This window comes from Heterodontus francisci, chromosome 1, assembly GCF_036365525.1.
Source record: "Heterodontus francisci isolate sHetFra1 chromosome 1, sHetFra1.hap1, whole genome shotgun sequence".
NCBI lineage: Eukaryota > Metazoa > Chordata > Chondrichthyes > Heterodontiformes > Heterodontidae > Heterodontus > Heterodontus francisci.
Window position 1 is genome coordinate 202,147,492 of NC_090371.1, and position 23,698 is coordinate 202,171,189.

The 23,698-nt window shown below is 42.1% G+C and overlaps 1 protein-coding gene across 4 annotated transcripts in view; it reads right to left on the reverse strand.

The window, feature by feature from the left end:
• The window catches only part of zbtb49 (zinc finger and BTB domain containing 49), a 37,940-nt gene that overhangs the window by 12,179 nt on the left and 2,063 nt on the right, over nt 1-23,698 (reverse strand). For 3 of the 4 annotated variants that reach the window (XM_068040217.1, XM_068040207.1, XM_068040237.1), the window contains exons 3-6: nt 21,000-21,169; nt 18,856-20,036; nt 13,069-13,115; nt 2,014-2,087 (exon numbers count right to left, since the gene is read on the reverse strand). In XM_068040217.1, coding sequence (XP_067896318.1) covers nt 2,014-2,087; nt 13,069-13,115; nt 18,856-20,036; nt 21,000-21,157 — 1,460 coding nt within the window. In that variant the 5' untranslated portion in view covers nt 21,158-21,169. The remainder of the gene's footprint in view (nt 1-2,013; nt 2,088-13,068; nt 13,116-18,855; nt 20,037-20,999; nt 21,170-23,698) is intronic. The other variant, XM_068040227.1, reaches the window with a different exon arrangement.

Sequence of the window (23,698 nt, forward strand, 5' to 3'; positions counted from 1 at the left end):
CCTTGCAGAGATTTCCCCCCCTCCCATTCACACAAAGGCCCCTTGCAAGGAATCCCCCCCATTCACACACAAGCCCCTTGCAGAGATCCTCCCCATTCATAAACAAGCCCCTTGCAGAGATTCCCCCCCCCCCCCCCCATTCACACACAAGCCCCTTGCAGAGTTCCCCCCCATTCACACACAAGCCCCTTGCAGAGTTCCCCCCCATTCACACACAAGCCCCTTGCAGAAATTCCCCCCCCCCCACCATTCACACACAAGCCCCTTGCAGTGTTCCCCCCATTCACACACAAGCCCCTTGCAGAGTTCCCCCCATTCACACACAAGCCCCTTGCAGAGTTCCCCCCATTCACACAAAGGCCCCTTGCAGAGATCCCCCCCCATTCACACACAAGCCCCTTGCAGAGTTCCCCCCATTCACACAAAGGCCCCTTGCAGAGATCCCCCCCATTCACACACAGGCCCCTTGCAGAGGTCCCCACTTCCTACACAAGCCCCGAGGACTCAACATAGTGGCAATGGTCACTGTGAACCCCACTTCCTCTGCTACTCTGGTTAGGGAATTTACAATATTTAAATGACGATGCCATTGTGTCGAGGTGTTAGTAACGTCACAGAACTTCCCCGCCTCCAACAAATTCGGCACACTGTGGAACGACACTGGGTTTCATGGTGGACAGCTCCGCGGAGATTCTCCACTCCCCCCAAACACGCGAACAAAATTCAGTCCTATATTCCATCTGCCAAATTTTTGCCCACTCACTTAACCTATCTATATCCATTTACAGAATCTCTGTGCCCTCCTCAACTTGCTTTCCTATGTATCTTTGTATCGTCTGCAAATTTAACTACAATACACTCGGTCCCTTCATCCAAGTCATTAATATAGATTGTACATAGTTGAGGACCCAGCATTGATCCCTGTGGCACTCCACTTGAAAATGATCCTTTATCCTGACTCTCTGTTTCCTTTAGCCATCCTCTATCCATGCTAATATATTACCCCCAACACCATGAGCACTTATCTTATGTAGTAACCTTGTAATAATCATTTTTCAAAATAATGGCATGCTCCACACACCAAATAAACATGGCTCTGTAGCCTGTTTAAGCTTTGAAAAATATCCATCCATGTATCCCTGACTTAACCAAACTCAGCAATCCCTGCCTCTCCAGTCATTGTCAATCCAACATGGTTCTCTAGGCCTTCCTAACCTGATGCAACTCTTCAGATTTTCTCCATGTCTCCACAATCTTCCCACTTCTCACAGACTGATCCATGGAGACACAATGGGCTGAATGTACAACAGCAGCAAGTAGCTCATGAAGGCACTGAAAAGGGCAATTAGCCCCTATTTTTGGACACAATTGAAATTTTGTGAGCAGTGTGTGGGCCCCCTTCTGAGTCCGTTCCCCGGAGGGAGAGGAGGCAGCTTCGCAGTGGGAGTTCAGAGCGTCATTAGTTTTGAAGCTGTTGAAGAGCGCACCAGGATGAAATGGAAAGGCTGCTGTCTGCCCATATTACAATATTGCAGCCTTGTCAATGCATAATGAAATCATGGAATCAGTTGTCTCAGATAGCCATATGCATTTTACTTTTCATTTGCTCCACTGAAGCTGATGACAGTGCCTCCCTGCCGCTCCATCAGTCCAGCCCTCAGCAGCACTCCCATTGGCCTCACAGTAGGGGCTGCTGGACTTCTTTGCAGTGGGCTATGATGTCCTGTGCTCCCGCCTCTGGAACTTGCCCACCACCACTGATTGAATGGCCAACACGGAGGCTGCCTGTTAATTGGCCGCCTTGCGTAAAATGGGCTGCACATCCAAAACCACGCAGGGTCAGGACCTGGAAATGGTCCCGACGCCACGGGAAAATTCAGTCCAATGTGTCCAGTCAAGTCCCATGACCGGTGTAACCAGTCACATCAGGTCTCATGGATTAAGGCTGCTATAAGCAGTTTACACTGAATAACTATCAATAACACATTTTTAAAAAAAGGTTGCTGTCATTACCTTTTACCACAGATCTCACAAATGTATGGCTTTTCACCAGAATGTCGGCGTAAATGGGTTTGCAGATTTCCAGCCTGGCAAAAATTAAAATAAAAATTTAAGCCAATGCATTGAAACCCACAACAACAAAGGGATATTCAATCGCAAACAGTCAACTTTTCCCAACAGATACAGTCATCATTCTTTGATTAGAATTATTCCCACAGTTCACTAAGAGTGAGGTCAGTCATTAACAGAAAACCAACACTACATTTAAGATGCTTCTGATGTCTCTTGTGACAATTACATGCTCTTTGCTATGCCATATACAAAAGGTGGTTTATTTCAGGGTAACAGCTTCCCAGCCCAGCAAAGGCATTGGTAACAGCAAACAAGAAACAAACAGTTATGCAGCTCCATTATAGCAGTGATAAATTAGATAAACACTGTCTGTCCAAACCCAAACACATTAACATATGCACGTTTCATTGGTTCATTTAGATAGGATGATAAATCAAACTGCAACTTGTGTGTATTGGTTTGCTTTAATGGTCCCCAAATCAACTCCATACTTCTCCAGATGTCTCCAACCTGGCAACACCATTTGATACTTCAGGCCTCCCCAAGCATACCCCCATTCTCCACCCTGCTGCCCTCCCCAGTCTCCACCTGACTGCCCACTCTTCTGACCTCCTTGACCTGATTCAAATCTCTAAACCTCTTTGATCTGACCTTACCTTTCAGGCTACCCAGACTCTCCACAATCAGCATGTATGGCAGACGTATTCATGCAGACCTCATTTTCAGGCATGCTCCATGGCTATTGTAATCGAACAGATAACTTTGCTATAAGCAGCTTACACTATAATAAGTGAATTTCAGCAATAATTCTGATTCAGAATCTGATCTCTCTGAAAGGTGCAGTACATGGACAGGTGGGTAAAATGTGAATGATATCTCCATCCATCCATACATTAACAGGATTCTGACTTAATGGTACCTCAGGAAAATAAGACTCCTCACGTCAGCATTCAAAAATATAAATACCAAATCCCAACTATTTTTAAGCAGGTCCAAATAGCAGTATTTAGCAGAAATATTGAGGATTACACCAACAGTTTTAGTGATTTTTTCCAAATTAACCTTGAACTTGGTCTAAGATGGAGCTGCAAAATACAAATGGCTTATAACATTTAGTGATGGTCGCTGCCTCAGTCACTCCTCAAACATATTCCACTAACTAATTGACAAGCATCTGTTTGAAAATTAAAGCCCAAACGGTAAGAAGTCCAGCTGATAATTTTTTTTGCAATGAACTGATCTAGTCTGGTTCACTGTACGATACCCCTGGAATTACTAAATTTCTTAAACCCAAGTCATCAAGACTGCTTTCTATGTGGAAAATTAAAGATCACAGGAACTGAACAGCTGTCAAAGTAATACACAAAGTTTCCAGAAACCCAAATTTAGATCCTACAAGGGCACTGGCCAGTTGTATGTTGGGAAATTCTTTCAGGCTCTCTTTATGAATCAGGAGATGATGGTTTGCTCCCCCAAAAAAGTTCAGGTAAGGGAAGGAGAGAAAATTGTGATAGCTGACACGTATGCACATTTGAAACTTTGAGCTGCTAAGAGGTTCTTCAATTAGTGAGACCTCACCAGGTATGGGATTGTGGCTTTATACCACAGAGAACAGAATTCTTCTACCACTTATTGGCAGGAGCCTCCTTGAAGACCCATGAAGTCATCAATAGGGACAGCGGAAGGCATTCCTACAAGAACTGATCTCAATCAATATTCCAGAGCTCAACCGAAAACTGTCTGTGAAAGGATGCAAACTTTTGCCTTTAACTGAGACAGAAAACCTGCCTACCATGACAGTGAGATCGGAAGTTGAAAATCTGAGTGATGTCCATTATTTACTTTCCCAGTAAATGGCAATGAGAATGATCTCAATTTAATCCATCCATTACTTCTGCAGAGCTTTAAGAGTCAGAGTAAATGAAAGAAACATATACATATTGTTCAAAGAAATAGTTAGACTGCTAGAATGGGTTCAACAGTTCCTCTAACTGGAACAAAATTTGACATCTCCTATTGGAACATGTTAGGACGGGGTTTATGACTGGAAAAGAAAGCAGTGTAGCTGCTACTGATCGTTAGGTAAGATGTCCAGAAATATTAAGCAGGACTCTGAAGACACCGCTGGAAGGATATTAAATGTTGATCATGTGGGAACAAGAATTCACACAACCTGAGGACCTCGATGTCCTGGGCTGTCTGTGGTATCAGCACATGGTGAATGAAAATAGCTTTCTGTTGAGTATGGCTGTGTAAGCAGGCGTAAGGCAAGAATATCTTCTCAGATAAGGGGGTGATGGAAATGTGCAAAATTCACTCACTCATGTCTGTAATGGTTTGGAATATATTAATTTGGTCACTTGTGTGTTTATAGTAATAAAATGATGGGAAGAGACTGTGAGGGAAATATAACCATGGAGCTTAAGAGGGCAATATAACCATAGTAACAGAATGATTAGAAGTGATTGAGTAGGGCTAAGTGTATTTTGCTAGCTTCATGTTGCTATTCAGCTGTCACTTGTATGCATCTTTTACTATGTTTTATTGGTAGTATGCATGGAATGTTGGGCTCAAAGGCAGAATTAGTATAAGTGTGAGTGACACTTTGTTATGCTGTACTCATACTGGAATTGCAGGGCTGAATTTTATTCTGCCGCCGCCGGGAGCAGCAGCAAGCGAATAAAATGGCGGCCTGCGGGTCGCCGATGTAGCAGGGGGCAGCTCGAGATAATAATCCGGTCAGGCCGCCCCTCCCCATATCATGAGGTGGAGGAGGGCTCTGCGATGCCAACAATGGCGGCAGCTGCCTCTGCACAGGCGCTGGCACCATTTTTAAAGGCCTGCTAGCCCTGCTGCTCAATTTAAATATTTAAAGCCACACACCCCCAGTACACTGCAAAAAAAAATTTTAAATCGCCCCCTCCCCACCGCTCCAATAACACTTACACACAAATGTTGCCCTATTACCTGGAAGATTTGACCTACCCCTCCCCAAACTGTTTAAAGTGCAGAGGTCACCCCCTCCCCTACACTATTAATGCTGATTGCACCCTGTCACCCCTGCCCACGCTACACTAAAAATCCTAAGTGCCCCACTTCCCCACCTTGGTGACACCAGCTTTCCCTCGAAGGGCAAGTGAAGGTGCACGAGTGCCTGCCGCCACTTGGAAGATCCCAGGCAGCCGGTAAGATCGATGACAAGTTTATTTCAATATATTCATTTTCTTAGTTTACATATTCAAAGTCGGGTCCCGTTGCCCAGTGGCGGGGGGCTGTCACGGAGCCTCGCCACCGCCGGGAAGATCGGGCCCGGCACTCCCGGCATCGGGCTCTGTGGCGGGCCGCTGCCGGTACAATCTCCCGGACCCCCGGCCACCACGGTTCCCGACATCAGGACCTCAACAAAATCCAGCCCGCGATGTATGATGTGCCTGAGCACACATACTGAATTGTGAGGTATGATGTCTCAATAAAGTCCTGACCCTGCATTGTCACAACTACACGTGTGCATACTCTGATGTTTAAAGGAATAAAGCAAATTAGAACGAGAAAGCAAACCAACAGATAACACCAGCAACAACATAAAAAATAGGAGCCATTCGGCCCTTCGAGCTTGCTCCACCATTCATTATGATCATGGCTGATCATCCAACTCAGTAACCTATTCCCGCTTTCGCCCCATATCCTTTGATCCCTTTAAACCCAAGAGCTATATCTAACTCCTTCTTGAAAACATACAATCTTTTGGCCTCAACTGCTTTCTGTGGTAGGAAATTCCACAGGCTCACCACTCTCTGGGTGAAGAAATTTCTCCTCATCTCAGTCCTGAATGGTTCACCTCATATCCTTAGACTATGATCCCTGGTTCTGGACTCCCCCAACATCGGGAACATCCTTCCTGTATCTGTCCTGTCAAGTCCTGTGAGAATTTTGTAGGTTTCTGAGAGCCCCCCTCACTCTTCTGAACTCCAGCAAATATAATCCTAACCGATTCAATCTCTCCTCATTCATCCATCCCGCCATCCCAGGAATCAGTCTGGTAAACCTTCCTCTATAGCAAGAACATCCTTCCTCAGATGAGACCAAAACTGCACACAATATTCCCGGTGTGGCCTCACCAAGGCCCTGTATAATTGCAGCAAGACATCCCTGCTGCTGTACTCGAATCCTCTCGCTATGAAGGCCAACATACCATTTGCCTTTTTTGCCGCCTGTTGCACCTGCATGCTTACCTTCAGCGACTGGTGTACGAGAACTACCAGGTCTCGTTGCATATTCCTCTCTCTCAGTTTATAGCCGTTCAGATAATAATCTGTCTTCCTGTTTTTGCTACCAAAGTGGATAACCTCACATTTATCCACATTATACTGCATCTGCCGTGCATTTGCCCACTCACTCAACTTGTCCAAGTCACCCTGAAGCCTCTCTGCATCCTCTTCACAACTCACCCTCCCACCCAGTTTTGTGTCATCTGCAAATTTGGAGATATTACATTTAGTTCCCTCATCTAAGTCATTAATATATATTGTGAATCCCTGCGGTACCCCACTAGTCACTGCCTGCCATTTGGAAAAATGGCATTTATCCCTACTCTTTGTTTCCTGTCTGTCAACCAATTTTCTATCCATCGCAATACACTACCCCCAATTCCATGCGCTTTAATTTTACATGCTAATCTCTTATGTGGGACTTGGTCGAAAGCCTTCTGAAAGTCCAAATAAACCACATCCACTGGCTCTCCCTCATCAACTCTACTAGTTACATCCTCGAAGAATTCTTGTCGATTTGTCAAACATGATTTCCCTTTCGTAAATCCATGCTGACTCTATCCGATTCTACCACTGTTGTCCACGCGCTCCGCTATAAAATCTTTGATAATGGACTCTAGAATTTTCCCCACTACCGACGTCAGGCTAACTGGTCTAGAATTCCCTGCTTTCTCTCTACTTCCCTTTTTAAATAGTGGGGTTACATTAGTTACCCTCCAATCTGTAGGAACTGTTCCAGAGTCTATAGAATCTTGGAAGATGACCACCAATGCATCCATTATTTCTAGGGCCACTTCCTTAAGTACTCTGGGATGTAGATTATCAGGCCCTGGGGATTTATCGGCCTTCAATCCCATCAATTTCCCCAACACCATTTCTCTAGTGATACTGATTTCCTTCAGTTCCACCCTCTCACTAAACATTTCTGGTATGATATTTGTATCCTCCTTTGTGAAGACAGAACCAAAGGGGCGGCGCAGTGGTTAGCACCGCAGCCTCACAGCTCCAGTGACCCGGGTTCAATTCTGGGTACTGCCTGTGCAGAGTTTGCAAGTTCTCCCTGTAACCGCGTGGGTTTTCGCCGGGTGCTCCGGTTTCCTCCCACAGTCAAAGACTTGAAGGTTGATAGGTAAATTGGCCATTGTAAATTGCCCCTAGCATAGGTAGGTGGTAGGGGAATTGTGGGGATGTAGTAGGAATATGGGATTAATGTAGGATTCCTATAAATGGGTGGTTGATGGTCAGCACAGACTCAGTGGGCCGAAGGGCCTGTTTCAGTGCTGCATCTCTGAATAAAAAATAAATAAAACAAAGTATGAATTTAGTTGGTCAGCCATTTCTTTGTTCCCCATTATAAATTCTCCTGTTTCTGACTGTAAGGGACCTACATTTGTCTTCACTAATTGTTTTCCCTTCACATACCTATAGAAACTTTTACGGTCAGTTTTCATGTTCCCCGCAAGCTTGCTCCTGTACTCTGTTTTCCCCTTCTTAATCAATCCCTTGGTCCTCCTTTGCTGAATTCTAAACTGCTCCCAATCCTCAGGTCTGCTGTTTTTTCTGGCAAATTGGTGTGCCTCTTCCTTGGATCTAATGCTCTGTCTAATTTCCCTTGTAAGCCATGGAACCTTAGAAAGAGGACATAAATGATAAAAGCAGATGGTGATGGGCAGCTCCTGGTATTGAAAATACAGTGAAATTGCATCATGACACAGAGGGTCATTCATATAGAGTGTGACTGAACACTGAGCATTGATTGCAACCACAACAGAATTCAGCAAAACATCTCCCCAATGAAAGAGGTCCAGGAGCCACAAGATTGTTTGGCAGTGTAGGCCTCAGCACTAAACTACCAAACAAAGAATGAAGCAATTTCTGTGGGTGGGCCCTACCCCATTCTGGACTTGTGATGACTCGGTATCAATGGATCAATCTGCCTTTACTGAGGGTCTTCTCTCTCCATCCAAAGACCTAGACCAAATGGTCAGTACTGGCCAGTATGAAGCTTGTATTCAAATGCTATTTGATATGTTTGTGCAACTTCCAAGTTGAGATTTTGTCATAAGCTGCAGTGATTTGGATGATCAGTCCTTTGTAAATGAACTTTGTTATTATAAGCATCAGGCTGTTTCCTCCTACAATTGATGTTTGTTCCAATTGGAGCCAAACACCAAGAGGTGCCATTGAACATGTTTAAGAGGATTGGAATGGTAACTTCTCCCTGATTACAAGAAAAACCTAGGTGGGGCAACATCTCCAATCATGTTTCAAATGGTGATATAGGTTGTCATGGTAACCTTACAGAGCATTTCTGTAGGGATCCTGGTCACAAAGAACAGACCAAAGGGGAGTATTCATGTCAGAAATATTTTCCCGCTACCTTAAAGTAATGATACTTTCTTTGGCACATCGCAATGGCTACCTGACAGTAGCCACATTGAGAAGTCACTCTCATATAGAAGCAAATGCTTGTTACAGTTCAGAACCTTGCCACAAATTTCCATAGAAATTAGTTTCTGGAAAAAAAAGTAACTTTAAATGCTGTGCTTTGAAGCATGGGGCTGGATTTTGTGTGGGAGGTGGGGCCCCAGTGCCGGGCTGAAAAGGTGGTGGGGACCCCGCCTCTGGATGTTTTCAGAACCCCCCCCCAACCCCCGGGAGCGATCCTCCAGTCTTTTAGAACGTAAGAAAAGATAAGAAATAGGAGCAGGAGTAGGCCAATCGGCCTCTCAAGCCTACCCCGCCATTCAATAACTCCATCTGCCAAGTTTTTGCCCACTCACTCAACCTATCTATATCCCCTTGCAGATTCCTTATGTCCTCATCAGAACATGCCCTCCCACCTATTTTTGTACATTACACTCTGCCCCCTCCTCCAAGTCATTATTATAGATAGTAAATAATTGAGGCCCTAGGACTGATCCTTGTGGCACTCCACTAGTTACGTCTTTCCAAACTGAAAAAGATCCATTAATCCCGGCTCTCTATCTTCTGTGAGTTAACCAATCCTCAATCCATGCTAATACATTACCCCCAATACCGTGAGCTCCTATCTTGTGCAATAATCTTTTATGTGGCACCTTATCGAATGACTTCTGGAAATCCAAATACACTACATCTACTGATTCCCCTTTATCAACTCTGCTTGTTATATCCTCAAAGAACTCTAGCAAATGTCAAACATGATTTCCCTTTCACAAAACCATGTTGACTCTGTTTGATTGCGTTAAGCTTTTCTAAATGTCCTGCTGTTTCTTCCTTAATAATGGACTCTAGCATTTTCCCAACGACTGATGTTAGGCTGACTGACCTATACTTTACTGCTTTTTGTCTCCCTCCCTTTTTGAACAGGGGCGTCACATTAGTGGTTTTCCAATCCGCTGGGACCCTCCCGGAATCCAGCGAGTTCTGGAATATTTCGGCCAATGCCTCCACCATCTTTGCAGCCACTTCCTTTAAAACCCTTGGATGCAGGCCATCAGGTCCTGGCGACTTGTCTGCCTTTAGTCCCATTAGTTTGTCAAATACGTTGTCCCTCGTGATAGAGATTGTTACAAGATCTTTCCTCCCATTAGCTCCTTGCTTATCTGATATCTGTGGGATGTTTATAGTGTCGTCCATCTTGAAGACTGATGCAAAATATTGGTTTAAATTATCTGCCATTTCACTGTTCCCCTCCAAGGCTCACTTTAGCTACTCTTTTTTTTTAAATATACCCTTAGAAGCTCTTATTATTTGTTTTTATATTTCTTTCCAATTTACTTTCATAAATCAATTTTCTCCCTCTTTATTAGCTTTTTAGTCATCTGCTGCTGGTTCCTAAAAAATTCCCAACCCTCTGGCCTACCACTAGTTTTCACCGCTCTGTATGCCTTAGTTTTTGACTGGATACTCTCCTTGACCACCTTTGTTAACCACGGATGATTCATCCTTCTCATTGAGTCCTTCTTTTTGACTGGGAGAAATTTTTGCCGAGCGTTATGAAATATCTGCTTCAACGTCTGCCGCTGCTCATCCACTGACCTTCCTCTTAGTCTATTTTCCCAGCCCACTTTAGACAACTTTTTCTTCATACCTCTGTAATTGCCCTTGTTTAAGTTGAGGACACAGGTTTGAGACCCGAGTTGCTCGCGCTTAAACTGAATGTGAAATTCTACCATGTTATGATCACTACCCCTAGAGGATCCTTAACTACGATATTTCTTATTAATCCTACCTCATTACACATTGCTAGATCTAAAATAGCCTGTTCCCGGGTAGGTTCTGTGATGTATTGCTCTAAGTAACAATCCCTGATGCACTTTACAAATTCGGCTTCCATGTTACCTTTGCCAATCTGATTTGTCCAGTCAATATGCAGATTAAAATCACCCACAACAATTGTAGCACCCTTCTTACATGCCTCCATTATTTCTCGATTTATACTATGTCCTACAGTGAGGCAACTCTTCAGGAACCTATAGACGACTCCCACCCGTGACTTCTTCCCCTTACTATTCCTTATTTCCACCCAAACTGATTCCACATCACAATCTATTGCACCTATTATCACTACTCACCACAGCACTGATACCTTCCTTTATTAACAAAGCTACCCCACCTCGTTTTCCTTTTTGCTTATTTTTCCAGAATGTTGAATACCCTTGAACTTTGAGTTCCCAGTCTTAGTCACCTTGCAACCACGTCTCTGTATTAGCTATCAAGTCATATTCATTTATTTCTATTTGTGCCGTCAACTCATCTATCTTGTTACAAATGCTGCTGGCATTCAGATAAAGAGCCTTAATCTTTGACTTTTAACCATTATTACTCATTCGGGTTCTAATTTCTGCTGCACTCTTCTGCTTATATTTTCTGACCCTTCCTGTCACACTTTGATTACCGTTTGCCTCTTCACTACCCTGCACCTCTGCACTCTCATTTCTTTTTGATTTTTTAAATTTCCCTTCAATTGAACCCTCCCCTCCACTAATTAGTTTAAAGTCCTATCTACAACCCCAGTTATATGATTCATCAGGACACTGGTCCCAGCATGGTTCAAATGAAGCCTGTCACAAAGGAAGAGCTCTCTCCTTCCCCAGTACTGGTGCCAGTGCCCCATGAATCGGAACCCATTTCTCCCACACCAATCTTTGAGCCATGCATTTACCTCTCTAATGTTATTTAACCTATGCCAATTTGCACGTGGCTCAGGTAGTAATCTGGAGATTATTACCTTTGGAGTCAAAGTTTAAGCAGGCGGGATCCCCGTCCCTTTAAAGACTTAATCGGGATGGAGATCCTATCCCCAAGAGCTGCTGGCCAATCACAGGGCCAGCAGCTCAGCAGTATCAGCAGTGCCACTGGGAGCAATGCCACAGCTGGTATTGCAGAAGCCTCGGACCCAGGCCCAGCGCTGGAACCCGACAGAAAAGGGAGGTGAGGCGGGGTTGCCCGGCCAGTCTGGAAGGCCCCAACGAGGTGGGGAGTGGGCACTTGATCCAGGGGGAAGAGGCGGGTTCCCGGGAGTACATTTGTTCCCAGTGAGGGTCCTCCGTGGGCCACAAATTGCCCACGAAGGAGGGGCGCCCCCCCCCAGCCCCCGCCCCAGGCACAAAGCCCGCAGGGAGTGCATCTCGTTTTCCAAGGCGTCCTCCCTGCACGGCAGAGGTAACCCCCCACCCTGGTAAGATTCCAGCAGCAGCGGGAAGAGGCCCTTATTTGGCCTCTGGGCGGGAAGGTCGTCGCTGGCCTATCCCACCCCAGGGAGAATTAGAACCAGGATTCCTGGCTTTGGGTTCCATGGCGGGCGGTTTTGCCCTGATTCTCCAGTCCCCCCACTCCGTCGTGAAACTCGCCATCGGGATGAGAACAAAATCCAGCCCAGAGTTTCTATCTGCAAATATAAAAAGGGTCTGAGACAATAGGCAGTTAGGATTTTAATGAGCTGTGATGTTTCTGTTTATACTACAAATAAGTAATTTAGTGGTTTGCCCCATTATCAATAAACATTGCATACCCATGGTGTTGGATCTTTTTTTACATTTCTTTCTAACTGTGAACAATAAGGAATAAAGCAACAATAGACATTTAAAAGTCTCATTTTTGCAACAGAGAAGCTGCTGAGGCAGAAAGATCCCAGTAAAGGAAGGCTCAAATAGTTAACAGAGTAAGTCCTCTGCATAAGGTAAAAAAGCTGACCAGGTGAGGTAGTGTAGTGAGATTGTTATCTTTATGTCATGACACAGAGATAACTAATGGGCCAAATGGCCTCCTTCTGTGCCATAATGGCTTTATGACTCTAATGACTTTATAAATTTAATCAATTAAACTAGGTGAACCTGATCATAACTATGGCTCAGTATGCTTATCTTACTATGTGACAAAGGAAGTTAATGATTTGAATCAAGACTTGCCTCATCTAGTGTTTACCCGGTCTACCTACAGAGGGATTGAAGGTATCCATGTACAAAAGACATGGTCTGGGTCACGAGAAGACGCTATTGTTAAGTCACTGGGCTATACTATTGTGCAAATGGATACAGGGCAATAAGATCACTGCCACAAAATTAACTGTAGGGAACAGACCACTGTAAGGAATGGCTGACACCACGGAACCAAAGAAGCCATGTCAGAACCGAATTTCTAACAGTCCAGCAACATTTTGACCCTATAACCTTGTTTAAATAAAGACAGCAAAAATATATTGAGAACACTTCTGACTGTACTTTTACTGTGACTATTTTACCTGTGAAAAGTGCTTCCCACAGATGTTGCACTCGAATGGTTTCTCTCCTGTAAACACAATGAAATACATATATTAGCAAGATAGACAAAATTATTCACAATGGACATGCAAAGGAAGGATGACCAATATCTGTACTGATTATCCAAAACATTTGGCAAAGGTAGAATTTATAAACAGGTCTCAAAAATCAGAAATCACTGACAAAAGTTAAGTACCAAAATGTCAGTTACTTGTTTAATCACAACATTAGCTGCCATCTGGCCTCCCTACAAGTAAAAAGTGATCTTAGAGTAAATTCTATTCCTTTTTACACCATTCTGTGTGCAGTGAAGTTACTGAGTGTATAAATAATGGGGAACATGTTTCTACCAAATCATAACATTTGTGTTCTTCTTGTGGAATTGCTCAGATGAAAATAATTTTACAATACTGAACAGATTAAAAATAATCTATTCTCTCATTATTTGAACTTTTATTATTTCTCCACATCAATCTGTCCATTCTATATAATAATAAAAGCTTTACTTGTGGTAAAGCTTTACTTGTGGTAAACTGACTTATCCAAAGTACATAAAGCATTCCCGACTGAATCAAATTTCATATCAACTGCAAAATAAAGTCTTATCTTACTCTCAAAAAGTTTACATTTACTAAAATGTGACCGATTAGATCCCTGAAAACATTGGGCTGTATTTTACGAGCCCCTCGACTCTGTGGGTTGCGGGGGGTGGGTGCCGGTAAAATTACGGGGGAGAGGCCTGCCCAGACCCACACACATTACTGGCAGTGGGCCTTCATCTGAATATGCAAATTAACAATAAAGACATGTAAATTCACTTACCTGCTGGTGGCAGCCGTCCCACGCCAATTTTACGGCTGCCATTTGTCCTTCATGCGCGGGAACCTGGTGGGGAGGGGTTGGGAAGAAATAAAATTTCCAGGGCAGGAGGGGTGGGGGAAATGGTGAAATCACTTTTTATTGGATGTGGGGATGGTGGGAAGGGGTTGAAGGGCCAAAGTTAGAAGGTTGGGGGTCAAAAGTTCGGGTAGGAAAAAAGGCAAGTGCTGGTCATATCGGGCATTAAAATGACCATTGAAGGGGGTTGGGAAAGACCTCCATATCTTTATTATCTGTTTAATAAAAATGCCGATTACTTTGCCTTTAAAAGTTAAAACTTCATCAAAGGGCTTAAAGCCTTTTAAAAATGGCACCAGCGCCTGCGTGATGGCACTGGACACTGTTGCCGGGGATGCAGCAGTCGCCCCCTCTACGTCATTGGGGGTGGCCGCTCCACCCCCTCTATTTAAATGAGCCCTCATGCATAATATTGCGGGGGCTCTTCAGCGTGTTGGAAGGCCAAGTTCAGAGCGCGGTGCGCCATTAAAATTCAGACCATTATTTGCAACTTCTCCGAGCAATCATTTTGGCTCCCTATCAACTCCAAGATATGAAAACATATGACTTCAAATTATATTTTTATCTTTTAATAACAAAAATTGTGACTAATTCCAGATGTTTTTATTGGAAGGCAGTGGGCTAGAGGCTAAAGTAAGGAATAGCACTGACACAAGGATAACATAAAGCCCAGAGTTCAAGAAGGGAGATGCACTCCTAAGAGGAGAAAGAATAGTGAGATCAGTCTTTTATGGGAAATGACAGCAGCTTTAACAGGACTTTAAATCCATTCCCAGACTTGATGGGGCAGGGGTTGGTGGTTGGCAACCAGATGATGGCCGGACCATAAGGGATGAAGTCTGCAAGCGGTGGTAAATTGTCATCGAGAGATACAGCACTGAAACAGGCCCTTCGGCCCACCGAGCCTGTGCCGACCCATTTATACTAATCCTACATTAATCCCATATTCCCTACCACATCCCCACCTTCCCTCAATTCTCCTACCACCTACCTACACTAGGGGCAATTTACAATGGCCATATGACCTATCAACCTGCATGTCTTTGGCTGTGGGAGGAAACCGGAGCACCCGGCAGAAACCCACGAGGTCACAAGGAGAACTTGCAAACTCCACACAGGCAGTACCCAAAACCGAACCCGGGTCGCTGGAGCTGTGAGGCTGCGGTGCTAACCACTGCGCCGCCCTTGTGGTCCAAGGGCCCCATGATGGCTTCTGGGAGTTGCAGTTTGCTTCCCTCTTTATGTTACATCACCCTCACAATATAATTGTGTTCTTTGCGTATGTGTTGTGATAGTGTCATAGATGCATAGCTGTATGAAAATTGCAATATTTGGCTTAGAATATTAGGCTTCAGCTGAGCTGTGAAGTATCAGGATGAGCGTGCACTCTGAGATCAGATATAGTCAGGAGGCCTGGCAGGTTGCATCTAGCTGTGCATGCAAGCATCATGGAGTAAGGGGAACAGTTGTTCGACTCTTTGGAAGATGGGATAAATGAATTTAATGGGGTAAAAATTGATTTGCATAGCGCTGCTTCAAAGTGGTGCTACCTAAACTACATAGATTCCCCGGGGGCAAATAGAGCCGCCGGCCAGAACCTGAGCAGCCATGTCATTGAAGAAACCTGTGTGGACCACACAGATTGTGGCCTGTGGTGCCATCTGTCCTGGGGAAAACAACATAGTTCACACAGCTCCGCTTTGAAGCGGTGCTACACGAACTAAATTTTAACCCAATTAGTACATTTTCTAAATTGTTGCATTTGTGTTTAATCGTGAAGTAAATACAATGACTACACTTCAAAAATACCTCACGGCTATGAAAGGCTTTGGTGTGGGAGATGCTTTATGAATGCAACTTATTTCTTTCCTATTATAAATGCTAAGCCTAGAGTTATAATAGAGTGAAGAGAGAAACTGTTACAGCAGAGTAACTTTGCTGGGGTGCGAGTGGGGGAAATCTGAAACGTTTCGCACCATGTGGTTGATGAAAAATGAAAGTAGAAAGGAACCAGTAAGGAGGAGATAAGCACTTGAAGAAAATTCACTAATGCCTTAATGTAGATGTCAGATTTGGAGCACCAAACAAACACAAGAATTATAATAAACATATATGTCATAGAATTAATTGGTAACAAACTGCAAATTATTTTTCTATAAAGGTTAGCAGCAATCTCACAACTGGTAACCTTCCAATGTGAATGCCACCTGACATCAATGACAGATAAAGCACAGCTACAACAGGCACTGCCACCATAAAAAGGCTCTAAAATGGAATAAAAGCTACTCCACAAATTATGTTTATACGCAAAAGACATCTTGGAGTTATTTCTAAGCATTAAACCCCATGTTAGGTCTTGGATAGCAAGTTCTAATCACCAGAGTTTCCCTTGTAGTTTCAGACATCATCTGGCTCCTTTATTAGATTATAGCCTTCTCATTGTTCCCAAGCACCCATCCCTCTACATACAAATACTAGTACTAAACATTAACAGTTCTACTTTGGATTAGGAGAAAATAACCTTCAAAGAAAATGAAGCCATTCTACTTTTGTGAACAGCTTGAAAAGCCCATAAAACCTCAATGAGAATGCAAGAACATACTTCTAATGCACATATGTGTTGCAAATGATTTTTAATCTTAAATTTGATGAACTAATCTTCCATCAAATCACGATGAGTTGAATTTCAGCAAATGTCAACCTAAAATATATTTCCCAAAGCAAATTTGTTCTTGTTTCATCACAGTTGTGCTTATTGTGAAAACAATTTCACAAGATAGACCCAAAACAAGGCCCATTAAGCCATTTGATCTCATTCTTCCAGCATATTTCTCCTACAGTCTTTCCTTTTTAATGTCATCTCTGACATTGCAGCATCCCCTCAGTAGTGATGGGGCATCCTAGATTAGGAGCTCAAGTCCTGATGTAAGTTTGAATTTACTATGTCCTGGTCCAGAGGGAAGAGGGATGCCAAGCAAAATACCAGGTATTTGAACCTGGGACTTCTTACAACTTACGAATGACAATTTTGAAGTGAGTATCAAACCTCTACCTCTATTTACTCACTTCCACATTTTTATAGAAATAGAGTATATTTTGACATCATGTGCAGAGGATATGGTGTTCTTTTCAAAGTCTGTTTTCTATTTCTTGATTTTATAAGTAGATTAACATTAAATTTCCCATTGGGTTACAGATCCCCACTTCAAAAACTTATATTTCTTCTGGTTAATAGGAAATGAAGATTCATCTGCTCAGCATCATCCTGGACCCAAAACAGTGCCCATGGGATTGCCTACAATGATTTTAATAAAGCACAACTCCTGGGGTTTCTTCTGTCGCCTGGTGGTGCAACCCACTGTCATACAGACAGACAGGAACTGATCAATGTGGATTGAAAATTGCCCAGAGGAAAACAGCACAAGAGAAATTGTTCAGTATTTGGTCCCTGTTCCTGGTTTACTGCCAACATAGAGCCATGCTACCAACACTCCTCACAAGACATATGGCAACTACTCAACTAAAGGCAAATCATAAGATTTAACCAGAGGTGGCGAAAACTATACCCTCACAATTCCCTTCCTTCATAAATAAACATAACAAATATTAATGCAAGCTACCCAAGTTGTCCACAAGACTTTACATCACTAATCAGATTGTACCAAATACAACACACATCAATAATGCATTATAGGTCATGCAGCATCTGCGGAGAGAGAAATAGAGTTAACAGTGATGACCTTTTATCAGAACACGGTCATCGACATGAAATGTCAACTCTGCCTCTCTCTCCACAGATGCTGCCAGACCTGCTGAGTATTTCCAGCATTTTCTGTTTCTATTTCAGATTTCCATCATCTGCAATATTTTGCTTTTGTAAAAATGTCTTATAAATGCATTGACGACTTGTGACTTGTGGGTTTCATGTCCTCAAAGTGCAGCTCATTTCCTCTGTATTCAAATTCCCCATAGTGCAGTATCCCCTACTTCACTAGCTGAACCAGTGCTAGTTTAACCTATCAATGTCAGAAGGAAGCATGTACAAGTGGCATAGAGAAAGGAGTGGCGAGAAGTGGGAAATAGTGTACAGTGAGGAACATTAAGCAGGGAGTGGAAGGGCGCATTGGCGGCATGGTCCATTGGCAAGTTAACTGGTCAGTCAGACATAAAAAGCACAGAATAATTTTCTTTTGACTGTCATGGAGAAAAGTTGTACTTTCATAGCATTCAACTAAAGTAATTTACTTCATGCAAAGCGGTTTGAGACTTTTTAAGCATATGGTTCTAGATAAATACAAGTCTATCTTTGCGAGGAAATTTTAATTCACGATAATGAGAATTCAGTTAAACAGCAGAGCTGAACCTAGGGCAACATGGCTGGGGCAAATAGAAAAAAATATTTTTGTGCAATGGGAGTGGAAGACCTGGACTCAGGTTGTGCTATGCAAGTGTTTGAAATGAAAACCTTTGGTTGAAAGAATCACTTTTCCTACTAGCACAGCAGGCTATTCTGATGTGAATTATGGAAATACCCTAGAGCAGCTCCATTGTAAACAACAGGGCGAAGAATTCAAACCAACACGTGGGCTCCTCTGGAGCTGCCTGATTGAAAAAAAAACCACGCTGCAGGCTATGATCTTGAGTGGAGTATCAACTGTGAGAAAGCAGTTTTCAGTCAAATGCACCCTTGACTACAAATTTCCCAAACTCCGAACAGCAGACAGCAGTGACTTTTCATTGGATATAATATCTTTTTCTGGCTCTTCAGCTTTGAATGCATACAACACAAAGCCTACCATGATGTACTGTAATTCCATATTTTCAAATCATACACAAAATTCAAAATTGCATGTTTCCAACACTTACTATACCTGTATGAGAACGTCTGTGTAGCTCTAGATTGCTTGGGTGCTTAAAGGTTTTTCCACACAGTTCACAACAATATTGTTTCTGTGACTGACAAAATTGGGACTGAGCATTTGAGCCATTTAAAGACTGGTCAAGAACTTCCTCTGAATCTCCAGTAGCTCCATGGTCAACTGGTACTAGATCACTCCCTCTCAGAGGTGTGTCAGCTGGTTTCATTTGTTCCTGATCTTTTTCCCCAGCACAATTGCCTTGGCTCAGATTCTCTTTGGGCAGCTTGTTTGAACAGAGTTCATTTATTTTCTCTGTTTCGGTTGTTTCATTCACTTTAGGTAGCACAGAAGATGACTCGAGCAGCTTTTTAGGCCACAAGTAATCATACTTCTTCAGAGGGATTGTCTTTTTCACATGAGGCAATTGTCTGATTGGTTGAGGTTCCATGTTCCCTGCACCCTGACCAAAGGACCACCTTTCTTCTGTATGCATTGTTATGCCTGAAGAGGGTTCCTGACTAGCTGTGTTGCATTCAGAATGCTCAAGAGAAGAGACATTCTTTGTGGTTACTGCTGCATTTAAACCATCATCGAGATCTGCTCTTCTTTGCTCCCCTTGATTATTATTGACAAAAGGAGACAGATTTTGTTTGAACATTTCTTTACCATAACAGTTGTACAACTTAGAAGGCTGATGTGAATTTTGCCTGATTGGATAATCTGAAGAATTCCTGTCCGGATGTCCAGGTGTTTGATTCTGCAAAGTGGCTGATATTTCAGCTTGGGAAATATCTGGCAGTGGTCTAAATAAAAGGCCCAGCTCCTGCACTTTATGAATATGACTCTGTATCCCAAATGAGCAGTCGCGGTTTATCTCAGCGCCATCACTGTTCTCTAGCATGTCCTCTGTATCAGTTGTCAGGGCCCCATGCAGCGAAATGGCACCAGTGGCTGACAAGTTGCTGGTACCACCTATGACATTTGCTGAAGCCTTCAAGAAAGTATAACACAGGCTGAGTACATTGGGTACCTGCAAACACTGAGCAATGTCCAACACTGTCTGGACATTTTCATGGCTAAGATCAAGATGTGAAGTATACATAAAATCCAGAATCTGGCCAATGCCACCAACATTTTTAATGTCCAAATGGAAGACGTCACGACTCTGACCTGAAGAATTCTGAAATAAGGTCCTGAAACATAGATAGAACACAAAATTACTTCAAGCTAAAAAGCATCATTGACAGCACTTTTCTACTTAAATGCTTTTATTAAAAAATGAAATCATAGAATTCAATCCTAAATTGCCACAGCATTTGATGCAAAAGTGAAAGTGAAATTTGATGCTTTTAGTTCATTCCATAAATGCCATTTCTGTACGCAATTTAAAAATGCACTAAAGACATCCAAGACAGAGTTTTCAGCAAGAAATGTAATGGTTCTATGATTCTATGTGTCTGTCATCTATCAACTTCTGCTGGCTAATAAACCACAAGGCTCGCAAAAATCTCTTCTCTAATGTCTTTGGAAAAGATTTATTGGTGATACTGGCTGATGGATCAAGAAAATCCATAAGTTATTTTGAATTTAAAGAGCACAAAAAGATACATGCAAAACAAATAATTTCTAGATTATTTAAACACAGAAAATCTGTTGAAAAGAGTCAATATGAAAAATTTATGGATGCTAAATATAAATTGCCACAAAAAAACCCAAATAGAAAGATTCCTACATGTCTAAAGTAACTACAGATAGCTGTAAATCCAAAGTTAGATGGATTCTGACACATTGTAACATGAATTATAATGAAATAAAAGTTAAGTAGAAAAACTTTGAAATGTGCCATGTACATTAAAATTAAATGAATTTTTCACAATCTATTTATAAAACTAAAATCTCCCATTGTGTTGCTCATAGTCAACAGGAAGTGTGTGATTGGAAATGTCTGATGGGGAATTTTTCAGAGGGAGCATGTGTGACACTTAGAAAAAGTGTTTGCTACAAGTAAGATTTTTAATATATTATGCATGTGAACACACTGCCTTTTGTCCATTGTGTCCATTAAGCAAAGGCTGGCTGATATAAAAAAAATGACTTTTAGAGAGAGTATAATTCCAGTCAGAATTTTAAAAATATTACAAATAGCTCATACCCACCTAAAATACTGGCTGAACGCAGCAAGCACATTCTTATGGGCCTTAAAACAGACGCCCTTCACCACCAGCATGCAGTCACATAGAAAGCCTTGGATTCGTTGTTCATGAAGCTGCTGTAAAAGATGGCAGCTGTGGTTTCCTAGGGCTTCAGCTGCCATTCTTTAGCTACCCTAGGACAGAAAAAAACTTCTACTTCACATGAGATTTATTAAAAAGCCACAGAACCAACCAACTGGAGGGGATGTGGTTTTATTCATATAGCAGGATGAAATCAAACTCAGCTCAGGCAGAAAGCCACTCACAGCTTGTCATTAATACTTCTTTCACAAGTCAAAAGCAAAATGACCAGCTAATATTATTTGTACAACTTGCATTAGTTAAAATGTAATCCTGTGTGCATAGTTCATCAATTTGTTTGTGCAATGCTTTTATCTGTGTAGTGCGTAGGAAACAGTGGTTGGGACATATTGCATTAAATGCACTACATAAATGTAAGTTGTTGTAGTAAAAGGTGAAAGTTCAAACATATGATTTCCTCCCTGGTAATGGAAAGGTTCTATCTTTAAAAAGGTCCATTGAGACTGAGACTTGGCGTAAATGTACCATAATCATGCACTATTACTAATGGGGCTGAAGAAGATGAAAAGATAGTGGGGGAGGGTGAACATGAAGAAAATACTGTCAGCTCCAATATTTCTAAAATAAAATCTAGCCCAAAATGTGCTGACACAAGTAAATTTATTTTCTACAAGAAAATGACTATGTGTTGCTGCAGTGAAACGTGGTAGCTTTTGAGGTTTAAGTCAACTGTTTTAATTTAGAATAATAAATAACACTCTACCTCCATCTTAGTTGGCTTGGGTTTAAACTAAATTAACCACAGATCTATTTAAATAGAGGGAGAAATCACTTTTGGTTCAATGATTTATTGCCTATTTTTCTAATTACATTTGTTCCACCTTCAACAACATTTCAAACAACTATCTCTTTGCCAACATACACCATACCCGACTATGTAAAGATTCATCCATAATTATAATTTTTTCCCCACACAAGAGTACAAAACCTTCCAGAACCATGCAGTAAGACTGTCCATACATAGTGGGCATGGATCAATATCCTTTCCCTCCATTCCAGAGTACCCTTCACATTCCTGAAAAAATAATGGTATGTGGTTTGAGGATTACCAGCTGGAAAGTCTTTTTGGCCGTCCAATGTTAATGTAAAGTAACTCATTTAATTGTATGTGCAGTTTGGATGCTAATTGTACACTCAAAGAGAATCTGTTATAAAAGTACAAAACCACTGAACAACTTCTGATCGCTAAGAAAAAAAAACTGAACTTACCTTGTAATTTTCCAGTTAACTACCGAATCACTTTTTAAAAAAAATTTACATTTTCCAAATCATCAATTCACAACGTCTGCAGTTCCTTCACATTCTTATAACAATAATTATAACACACATAGGCTTACAGTTGACAGCAGACACCACACAACAAGCGCAATGTCTCTTAAAACAAAGATGTTGAAGTCTGCAACTAGGCCATAACTTATTGGTACAATGTGGAAAAATTGTGACTTAACACCTCTGTAATTTGTTCTATGGTTTGTGGTTTCCCCTGTTGTCCAGTTTTTAGAAATTTAAACAAATAAAACAATGCTTCTCATTTTACATTTTACAGGAAAAACAGCAAACATTTCTGCAAGCTCCTGCAGTTTTTGAGGGAAATTATACTTTTAAAAGTCAGCTGTCTGCAAAACAAGACGATTGAGGTGAGATGCCTTGAGTGGGTGGAGAGGGAGAAGGTGCAAAATGTTGCCTGCAGAATGCAGCAGCCTAAAGCTGAATATTGGTCAGGATTAAGAGTGGTGTTACAGAAGATGGTAAAAGGCATAACTGAAGAGGTTGGCTTTAAGGCGCCTTTGGAAGGGGTGAAGAAATACTGAAAAGCACAAGGGTTTTGGGAAAGAGTTCCAGAGTGCTGGGAATGTTGAAAGTCTGTCATCAATAGTAGAACAGAGGGGTGGAATGTATAGCAGACCAGAGTTGGAAGAGCAGAGGGTATGAACGGGGTTTCAGGGCTGGAGGAACAGTTTTTTAGATGAAGATTTTGAAATCAATATCCTGGGGGAAACAGGGAGCCAATAAAGGCTGATAAGTACCTGAGCGGTAGACATGTCGGACTTTAAGCAGGATGACAAGCAGGCAGTAATTTTCAGCAAAAGTTGGAGTTTATAAGAGAGGGTGCAACTCAGGAAGCTGATGAAAAAAGCACTGAAAAAGACAAGCTAGTAAAGATGCGACTGAAGGTTTTCAGTGGCAGTGGATATAAAGCAATGATGACGATGAGTGATATGAGGTGGAAGTAGGCAGCCATGCTGCTGCATCGCACGAGGTATTGTATCTCAACTCAGGAAGAAGTGGAACACTGAGGTTGCGAGTGTTAATGTCAAGCTCTGACAATTGACAGAATTCTATATTCATCATTATTAAGAACATATCCTCTAAGTTATTCATATTTAAATATAGTGCTAGATGTTTATTAACAGATAGTTCCATTATAAGTTTCCCAACTGAACATTATGGAGTATTATTCATGTTATACTTTATTTTTATAAGGTGGTGCTGGAATTAAACTTAATATAATGGATAAAAGCATTATTTCCAGAATACATCCCATGTATCTCTAATTACTT